The sequence below is a fragment of the Anas platyrhynchos genome, chromosome 1 (genome assembly GCF_047663525.1).
Source record: "Anas platyrhynchos isolate ZD024472 breed Pekin duck chromosome 1, IASCAAS_PekinDuck_T2T, whole genome shotgun sequence".
NCBI lineage: Eukaryota > Metazoa > Chordata > Aves > Anseriformes > Anatidae > Anas > Anas platyrhynchos.
In genome coordinates this window covers 128,394,049-128,404,640 of record NC_092587.1, presented here as the reverse complement: position 1 = coordinate 128,404,640, position 10,592 = coordinate 128,394,049, and the positions used below count along the sequence as shown (strand labels likewise).

Here is a 10,592-nt window from a genome sequence, read left to right as displayed (position 1 = left end):
TTCAAGCACTAGTGACTATTTGAGAACTATAGCAGATCTACTCATAAGTAAAACCTTCAAACATTGTGTAGTATGGATGTCAGGTCCTCACTAGCAGCAGACATTTCACCCCATGAAGCTGGAGATCAGATTGCTCTGCATTGCTTGGTAACCTGGACATAGCCTCAGTCACCCACAGAAGTATTGCAGGGGAAGTAAAATCTGCTATTTTATACTTTACATGGAAGTCCAGCTCCAGAAGTCTCTCATTAAGGAAAAACAAAACACCAAGACAAGACCAACTTATGATGAATGAAACATGACAACTCAACTACTTATAGGTCAGAAGTATTATATAGGAACTACTCTTCTGCCATTTGAAACCTAAACTGTCTCTACAGTAATAAGTAAAATATTCCTAAGTAAAATATTCCTTCAGCAATAGCGACTGACAAATACAAAACTACAAAAATATTTCTTCCCTTTCACACAAAGTGGTCACATCACAGCTTTTGGGGAATGGCTTATCCTGACTCCAAAAACCATGCCTGAAAATTGTTTGGGGGATGTTGGGTGGTTCAGGGCAAGAGTACAACAGAAACCACTCTAAAAATTTATACATAATCTAGTTTCTGTGCCTGGGGAACTTTTCTGAAAATACTTACTTTACAGATAAACAGAGCTTGAGAGCTCCAGAGATCTAGGTAGATTTAAATGTGTAGAGAACAAGAAGTGAAGGACCTGACCATGCAATATTTTCAGTTTATGATTTATCATATGTCAATTGTGTGATAAAGGGTGTTCCTCTTTGATCCCCAACTCTGGGCCACTGGATCACGTGTAAGAAGCTCAGCTTCCATTACCAACAGAAATTATTTCAAGATTCACCCTTCTCTGTTGGAGAAAGCCTGAAAGCTTGAGAGAGCCTGAAGTGTGCTGGAGATCAGGAAAGAAAGAACTAATTTTATTTTTAGAAGTCTTCTGACCTGGGGAAAATTAATTCTCCACTTAGAAGTATTTGACATTAACAAAACTCTTAATCTGAAATCAAATGCAACTGAGTGAGTGGAAAAAATAATTACTCTTAATATTGATCGTTGGATATTGTGAAGTTATATATTTCAAACTAGAATTACAAATATTCCTGAAATTCCTCTAATGTTAAAGGAAGGAGTCAGCTCTGGAGTACTTGGTGTACTGGGTCTGGTTGGGATATTAACTTTCCCTGCAGCAGCCCACACAGTGCTGTGCTCTGCACTTGGAGCAAGAATAGCGCTGGTATCACACCGGTGCTGTGCCTGCTGCTGAGCAGTGCTGGCACCGCATCAGGACTCCCTACAAACCCACAGAGCCAGCAGGCTGGGGGTGGGCAAGAGGTAGGGAGGAGACATCACCAGGGCAGCTAACCTAACCCAACCAAAGGGATATTCCATGCCCTGTGGTGTCACACTCAGAAATAAAAGATGGAAAAAGGAAGAAGAAGGGAGGGGTGGGCTCTCGTGAAAATGTCTGTCCTCCCAAACAAGAGCTACATGTGTTGAGGCCTTGCTTCAAGGATGTGGTCAAGCATTGCTTGTTGGTGGGATGTAGAGAGTAATTTCTTTCTTCTGCACTTCCACACAGCTAAATTTGTTTTCCCTTTTCCCCTTTCCCTTTTCCCCCTGTATTTAAATTGTGTAATTAATAATAAATTCTCCTTCATAACTATTTTTTCCTTTAATTAAATTATCCTTATCTCAACCCATGAGTTGTTTCTTTCCTTTTCTTCTTCCCTTCCCCTCCTCTTCTGAGGAGGGGGACTGAGAAAGTGGTTGTGGTGGAGTTCAGCTGCCTAGCAAGGTAAAACCACCCCACTGGGGAATGGGGCTGCGGCTTTCCCCTTGCAGGTTCAAGCAGTAGCAAAGCTGAGCACGTGTCCCCGAGATGCACAGGACACACTCAGGCAGAGACAGGCCCCTAAGGTGACCAGCTTGTTGGGTTTGTGCTTTGCACGTTGCAGTGGCCAGGGCTGGGGTTTGGGGTGCACGGGACAGCTGTGTGATGCTGAGCCGAGACTGGGGACACGGGCTGGGGCCTCCCAGGGCTGCGGTGGTCACCATGGTGCTCTGGTGTCCACAATGGAACTGGGATGAGTCGGCATGGGGACTGTCAGCGGGGCTCTGTGATGCAGTGCGCTGCAGGCCATCGGTGAGTGCGGCAGGCGGGGGGAAGGCTGGTCGAGGGCAGGGCCGGGGGCACAAACGGCAGCCCCCAGGGTGGTTTCTAAGGCTGGGATGAGGGCGCAGTCCCCCTGGGGAGGACCTTGGGCTGGGCACAGAGGTGCCCCAGCCAGGGAAAGTGCCCAGAGGCTTTGGGGATGTGCCAGGCACCCGTGGCTCCAGGAGACGCTGCTGCCCCACAGGGGCCTGGGAGAGCACAAACACCTGCCTGGGGGGGCCTGCAGCCCTGGACGTGCAGCGCTCCCAAACCCTGCCCTTGCTGCCCCCAAGCTCCACTGCCCCCTCTCCTACCTACCCTCGCGTCTCTCTGGCTCCTGTCCCTTCTCCCCCAGCCACCAGCTCCCTCACACCCAGCCCTGCTGAGCCCCTTCTCTCCCATCTCTTCCAGACCATGGCTATTCTTCTCGTCCGCCTCCTGTCAGTGCTGGGCCTCCTGCAGCTCACACTCAAGGTTGGGGACCAGCCTGACCAGGCCACCCAAGACCTCATTGAGGAACGAGAAGTGATGCTGCAGGAGGAGATGCAGATGCTGCTGCAGGAGATTGAGGAGGGAAGCGAGCCACATAGTGGGAAAAGCACGGTGTTCCTGTTCCTCGCCATGTGCCACCACTGGCAGTTCTGGGCACTCTCAGAAGCTTTTCTGGCTCTTTTTGGCATGTACTGGCTGCCCAAGAACATCAAAGATGACACCAATGGTGATTCTGAGCCATGGAGCTCAAGCAGTGAGGATGGCGATGGAGGAGAAGAGGAACAAGAAGTTGAGGAGGAGTTGAGGGAGGAAGAGGAGGAACAGGAAGAAATGAACTTGAATGACCAACATGATCCAGAACTGCTCGTGAGCCTGCTCAGGAAGTCTCTGCTGCCAAAGCTGTTTATGATGCAGAGCATTATGGAAGAGGTGGCAGGGGAGAACTCTGCATCAGCGAACTCCATTCAGAGAACCATTTTCATGAGAGAGCTGCAGGCAGAGGTGGAGTTGTTCATGACAATGTTTGAGAACAACCTGCCTGTTTCATCCCTCACTTGCTCCAATGCCAAAGTTCATGGTTCTCCTCGTATCTTCAAGCTTCCACCGAAGAATACATTCGAAGATTAGATGCATAGATTAATAGGAATAGTCAAAATAGTTAAGGCAAAATAGTTAAGGTTGTTAGTTAGGAGATGTTTTCCACATAGAATAGTCACATCAATAGAAATAGATTTGTAGTTAATGCTCTAGTACCATTAGTTTAAGCAAAATGATAATAAATTAGATTGTTTGAACAAACACTGTCCCTGAGTAACTTCTCCTGAGTGTCTAGGAAAAACTTTGCTGGGGGACGCTAGCCTTTGGTTCCATCTCTTCTCTCTAATAAAGAGATGATTTTTGGGCTTGGTTGTATGTTAGCAGCAGCTACATTTCTGAGAAGTCATTTGGGAACAGCAGGATTTCTGCAGCCTGCTGTTAGGAGAGGTAAGTGCAAAGAGCACCGCTGCCTCTTGCAGCTGCTGCTGCTCAGGAGTGCTGCTGCCCAGCTGCGGGGGCTCAGCACAGTGCCTGGGGATCCGGGGTCTCTGCCCAGGCTGGGTGTGCTGGCTCTAGCTGGGATATTAACTTTCCCTGCAGCAGCCCACACAGTGCTGTGCTCTGCACTTGGAGCTAGAACAGCACTGGTATCACACTGCTGCTGTGCCTGCTGCTGAGCAGTGCTGGCACCGCAACAGGACTCCCTCCAACCCCCCCAGAGCCAGCAGGCTGGGGGTGGGCAAGAGGTGAGGAGGAGACATCACCAGAGCAGCTGACCAAAGGGATATTTCATACTGTGTGGTGTCACACTCATCAACAAATGGTGGGAAAGGGGAAGGAGAAGGGAGGGCTCTTGTGAAGACATCCATCCTAACAGACAACTGCTACACATATTGAGACCTTCCTTCCCAGGATGTGGCCAAACATCACTTCTTGATGGGAAAAAGAGAATAAATGCTTTGTTTGTTTGTTTGTTGTCCTCTTTGTATCCACATGGCCTTTGCTTCTTTTCTCTCTTTCATTTCCATTTAATTAGATTATCCATATCTCAACCCTTGAGCCCTTTTTGTAGTGTATCCTCCCCCTTTTTCTTTGAGAAGGGGGAGTGAGAGAGCAGTTCTGTTTGAGCTCAGCTGCCCAGCAGGGTGAAACCGCCACAGTTGGCACACTGATGGACTCAGATGGGTCCATCCTCAGGAATGAGAAAGGCCAAGAGACATCACTAGTGTCAGTTCTTACATCACTGCTTTGCTCCACTTATGAATTATCCATCCAGCTGCAGTCAGAAAAGAGAGGACACTTATTGAACCCTCTGACTCAGAATGTTTTTTTTTTGTTTTTGTATTTTTTTTTTTAATATATATTTTGTCTTGCTATTCTGAGGCTGAGTAGTTCAGCGTTGAATTAATTGTATCATTATGAGAGAGCATAAAACACTATTGTGATTTATCCCTTGACAAAGACCTTCCTTGCCTAAGAAGAGCATCATTTCAGCAACACCAATATATATCTGACACAGCCCTCCACTGCACTTGAGGGACTGCTGATGCAGCACCTCTCCAGTACATTGGAACATGCTCCAGAGCAAGATGACATGGTTTGCTGCCCAAGGAAATCTCCCCACTGCTAAGAGGCTGAGGGCTGGGTTCATCTCTCCTGGTGCAGCCAGTCAAGATGAAATCAGAGATCTCTTACTAACCCAAGGCTGCAGTCTGATGGTGATTTAGCTCCCTGAGGCTCAACTACCGCATGGACAGCACCCAGGGCAGCTCTCATCCCATACTCTCTAGCCCCCTCACACCCTCCACCTTTCTGCCTCCCTCTCCTGCTCAAAGCCATGTGGCTTCAGGTGGCAACCTCTGATGCAAATTAAAATGTAACATGCAGGTGAGGACATCAGCCTGAAAATGGATCCCTTTGGCAACTGGCCCTTCTGTGGGTATAAAATAGGTGGCCTCTGCTTCGACAAATGTTTACAACTTTAAATATGAAATATTAAGTTGACAACTGCAAATTCGGTAATGCTTAATGTTTATGTGTTGCATATACAGATGTGAATTTGTTGCCTGTTGTATTCAATGAATTAGCCACTAATTAAGGTCACCAAATTACAAAAGCCTTCACTTTCCCTGTCTGATAGCCCTATTCAAGTCTGTTCAAAGGCTTTGGAGAGACAATGAAGGTTAAAAAGTGGAACTGCAAACAGACTGAGATTTATAAAATGTGACATTTTATTATAAGTAATAAAGACAACTTACAAAGCATAGATAAATGTTAAATGATACAGTTATGCATTTTGTTATCTAGGCAAATATTTTTATTGTGTCAGCTTCGGTTGGGCCTACGTAAGTTCTGGCTGACCACCTTTGTGAAACAGAGGAGATATTTCTTCTGCTCATAGCACTATCTTCATGTGAGTTATCACATTCAGCCATTTCCTTTAATGTATGTCGTTACATCTCTCACAATGTATCAGATGTCTTTTGCTTTTTGATGCATTATACTGCTATTAAACTATAAACGTTGCTGTGACATTATTTTTCTTTCAAATATTCACTTTAATCAGTATTCCAGGCATGTAATTTCAGTCCTTCAGCTCATAAAACAAACAGACAAATAAACAAAACATAAAATCCCCAAATACATTTGCTTTTCAGAGTCTGTCAGTCTTAGCCCCCAAATTTCTATTTGAACCTCACCAATATTCAAGTAGTATATGACTTTGTGGGTTGTTATATATATATATATATCACAGAATCACAGAATTTCTAGGTTGGAAGAGACCTCAAGATCATCGAGTCCAACCTCTGACCTAACACTAACAGTCCCCACTAAACCATATCCCTTAGGTCTACATCTAAATGTCTTTTAAAGACTTCCAGGGATGGTGACTCCACCACCTCCCTGGGCAGCCCATTCCAATGCCTAACAACCCTTTCAGTAAAGAAGCTCTTCCTAACATCCAACCTAAAACTCCCCTGGTGCAACTTAAGCCCATTCCCCCTCGTCCTGTCACCAGGCACGTGGGAGAACAGACCAACCCCCACCTCGCTACAGCTTCCTTTAATGTATCTGTAGAGAGCGATAAGGTCGCCCCCGAGCCTCCTCTTTTCCAGGCTGAACAAGCCCAGCTCCCTCAGCCGCTCCTCGTAGGACTTGTTCTCCAGACCTCTCTCCAGCTTCATCGTCCTTCTCTGGACCCGCTCAAGCACTTCGATGTCCTTCTTGTAGTGAGGGGCCCAAAACTGAACACAGTACTTGAGGTGCGGCCTCACCAGAGCCGAGTACAGGGGGACGATCACCTCCCTAGCCCTGCTGGTCACTCTGTTTCTCATGCAATCCAGGATGCTGTTGGCCTTCTTGGCCACCTGAGCACACTGCTGGCTCATATTCAGCCGACTGTCAGCCATCACTCCCAGGTCCTTCTCTGCCTGGCAGTTTTCCAACCACTCATCTCCCAGCCTGTAGCTCTGCTTGGAGTTATTGCATCCCAGGTGGAGGACCCGGCACTTGGCCTTGTTGGCCTTGTTGAACTTCATGCAGTTGACCTCAGCCCATCGGTGCAGCCTATCCAGATCCTCCTGCAGAGCCTTCCTACCCTCGAGCAGATCGACACACGCACCTAGCTTGGTGTCATCTGCAAACTTACTGAGGGTGCACTCAATGCCCTCGTCCAGATCATTGATGAAGATATTAAAGAGGACCCCAACCACTCTGCACCCCAACCACTCTGCGCCCCAACCATCCAACATCCAACCTAAAACTCCCCTGGTGCAACTTAAGCCCATTCCCCCTCTTCCTGTCACCAGGCACGTGGGAGAATAGACCGACTCCCACCTCGCTACAGCCTCCTTTAAGGTATCTGTAGAGAGCAATAAGGTCACCCCTGAGCCTCCTTTTCTCCAGGCTGAACAATCCCAGCTCCCTCAGCTGCTCATCATAAGACTTGTTCTCCAGACCCCTCAACAGCTTCTTCGCCCTTCTCTGGACTCGCTGTATATATGTATATATATGTATATATATGTATTATATATTAGGTTGGATGTTAGGAAGAACTTCTTTACCGAAAGGGTTGTTAGACACTGGAACAGGCTGCCCAGGGAAGTGGTGGAGTCACCATCCCTGGAAGTCTTTAAAAGCCGTTTAGATGTAGAGCTTAGGGATATGGTTTAGTGGGGACTGTTAGTGTTAGGTCAGAGGTTGGACTCGATGATCTTGAGGTCTCTTCCAACCTAGAAATTCTGTGATTCTGTGATTCTGTATATGTATGTATACATAATATTTCCAAATTCACAATCCTCAGCAGTCTATATTTATTCCCTGGGCTAATTCCCTATATTTAAGTAAATATAGTTCTAGGCTATATTTGAGTAAATATAGTTCTAGGCTAATCTGTAGTAAGATTAAATGATTCTTCTTGCATATGCCTTGCATCATTGCTTCATCTTAGAAATGGTAAACATAGCAAAAGAATGAGCATTAAATAGAAATTACAGATTAACCTTTTACTTCAATGTTCCTGCATTCTACAAAGCGAAGAACATGTACTGACACATAGTACCAGTATAGTGCTGGGTAGACCAGACAGTGCTTTTAATGTCTCACTCCTACTTTGTGTAGACATCAAAGATGTCAAAAGAGGAAAAGGAAGGGATAGATTCATCATGTACCTGCATTCTCTGGTCCTGAAGGGCATCAGAGCTCAGCTAGGATGCACGGGCACCTGAAGGACATGAAAGTTCTGGTTTGCTTGAGCAGATCACCATACATTGGATGCTGTTGGCAGAAGTGTATGGGATGTACACGAGAACTTGTGAAGTGAGCTTGTTAATTTTCCTTCAGACTGTATTCAGAAATATGGAAGTTTATTTTCTCACTTGAATATTTTTTAGATCTTTATTCTCCTTTTTTCCCTTTCTCCAGGTATAATGACTCCCAGTTTGCTTTCTTTTTTTCTTTTCCTGTTCTGTAATTGTCTTTTAAACAATGTAGCAAACTTTATTATAGGCCTGTAATATCCCATATGCATACATTATCTTCAGTATCCTCCATTCATAGTCTTTGGAGTAAGGACCAAAGTCAACATTTTTAAAGAAGCATGCACTGAGGAGTATTGTGTGTGACCATGTACCATATGCATTCTGACACAAATAACTTAAAGCAATTACTATGAAATTAGTCATTACTTAATATTTTTTACAGCTAATTATATTGGTGATGCTTTCTGAGCAAATACCTTGATTATACCCTGATTATGTGGTAGGATGAATCTTGGGTACACGACATACTCCCTTTGGAAGGAAATCCAGACACGTGGCCTCAGGACAGCTGCATTTTAATCCAGGAGTCTGCTGAGGTTCCCTAATTGGAGCTAAAAAATTGACTTAGCTGCCCATGATATAGTCATAGCCTGTATTCATATCTCTTGGAAAGCCCCACAATCATATTCTGATCATTTGATCAATCGATGCATTCAATTCCACTCCAGCAGGTTCCCTTTAGTCTTTTTCATCCAGAACAACCTTGTCTTGGCATTTGGGTTAGAAATTACAATTCTGCCCCTTGGTTTCTCATGCTCTTTGCAATAATTTGCAAAATACTTTTTGATTTGTCCCTTATCATACTTGTTTTACTAGCTGGACAGGTATAGACTTTTGCTAACTTCATCACTTTCTTAACTCAAGCTCTTTTAAAATTTTAGTACTTCCCATCTCTTTGCAGTTCATAATTCTATTATCACCATTGCTTTATCCCAAGGTTTTCTTTTTGATAAAAGAACATGTATAGATTTTCCAGCCTCTTCTTATGCTTGTCCTACTTTTAGTTCTGTGTGGTCTATTGCCCAGATGAGATACTCAGGACTCAGAGCCCTGTTGCTATAAATGTCTTACAGGTTAAAAAAAAATGTATCCACCTCTTCATGACATGTTAATTCTATTGATGTCCCATTAAGTCTCTGTCTTCTCTGCTGATGGAAAGCATTTCACAGAACACTAGTACATCTCTAGTTGTAGAAACTATAAGGAACTGTAGGACCTTTTATCTGGATAGGAGAATTTTTACAATGACTGTTTATTGTCATTTCACATCTCTGACTTACTGCTGTGAGAGGTTTTCATTCAAGTTAACATTTCTGTTGTGTTCCTGCTGATGTATTAAAGGATGCCAAAAATACATGTTTTTCAAATGATAGAATAAAAATAGATTGTTAGAATATCTGGATATATATCATTCACACCACTAAAATGAATAGCCTCTTACATATGATGTACATATTATGTACACAAGTCGATAGGGCCGGATGGGATCCACCTAAGGGTGCTGAGAGAACTAGCGGAGGAGCTGGCCAATCCGCTTTCCATCATTTATCAACAGTCCTGGCTATCGGGGGAGGTCCCAGATGACTGGCAGCTAGCAAACGTGACGCCCATCTACAAGAAGGGCCAGAGGGCAGACCCGGGGAACAACAGGCCTGTCAGTTTGACCTCAGTGCCAGGGAAGCTCATGGAGCAGATTGTCTTGAGAATCATCATGCAGCACTTGCAGGGCAAGCAGGTGATCAGGCCCAGTCAGCATGGGTTTATGAAAGGCAGGTCCTGCTTGACGAACCTGATCTCCTTCTATGACAAAGTGACATGCTTAGTTGATGAGGGAAAGGCTGTGGATGTGGTCTACCTTGACCTCTGTAAGGCCTTTGACACCGTTCCCTACAACATTCTCCTCAAGAAACTGGCTGCTCATGTCTTGGAGTGGCATATGTTTTGTTGGGTTAAAAACTGGCTGGGTAGCCGGGCCCAAAGAGTCGTGGTGAATGGAGTCAAATCCAGTTGGAGTCCGGTCACTAGTGGCGTCCCCCAGGGCTCGGTGCTGGGGCCGGTCCTCTTTAATATCTTCATCAATGATCTGGATGAGGGCATTGAGTGCACCCTCAGTAAGTTTGCAGATGACATCAAGTTAGGGGCATGTGTTGATCTGCTCGAGGGTAGGAAGGCTCTGCAGGAGGATCTGGATAGGCTGCACCGATGGGCTGAGGTCAACTGTATGAAGTTCAACAAGGCCAAGTGCCGGGTCCTGCACCTGGGGCGCAATAACCCCAAGCAGAGCTACAGGCTGGGAGATGAGTGGTTGGAGAGCTGCCAGGCAGAGAAGGACCTGGGAGTGATGGCTGACAGTCGGCTGAATATGAGCCAGAAGTGTGCTCAGGTGACCAAGAAGACCAACGGCATCCTGGCTTGTATCAGAAGCGGTGTGGCCAGCAGGGCTAGGGAGGTGATCGTCCCCCTGTACTCGGCTCTGGTGAGGCCGCACCTCGAATACTGTGTTCAGTTTTGGGCCCCTTGCTACAAGAAGGACATGGAGGTGCTCGAGCAAGTCCAGAGAAGGGCAAC

General features: G+C 45.7%; 1 protein-coding gene across 1 annotated transcript; it reads left to right on the top strand.

The window, feature by feature from the left end:
• The first annotated feature begins 1,193 nt into the window (after positions 1 to 1,193).
• Positions 1,194 to 4,025, top strand: LOC140001464 (uncharacterized). The gene is made up of 2 exons (XM_072033070.1): positions 1,194 to 2,166; positions 2,587 to 4,025. Exons 1-2 carry the CDS (start codon positions 2,020 to 2,022, stop codon positions 3,292 to 3,294), a joined length of 855 nt encoding a protein of 284 aa, XP_071889171.1. The 5' UTR covers positions 1,194 to 2,019; the 3' UTR covers positions 3,295 to 4,025.
• The last annotated feature ends 6,567 nt before the right edge of the window (positions 4,026 to 10,592 follow it).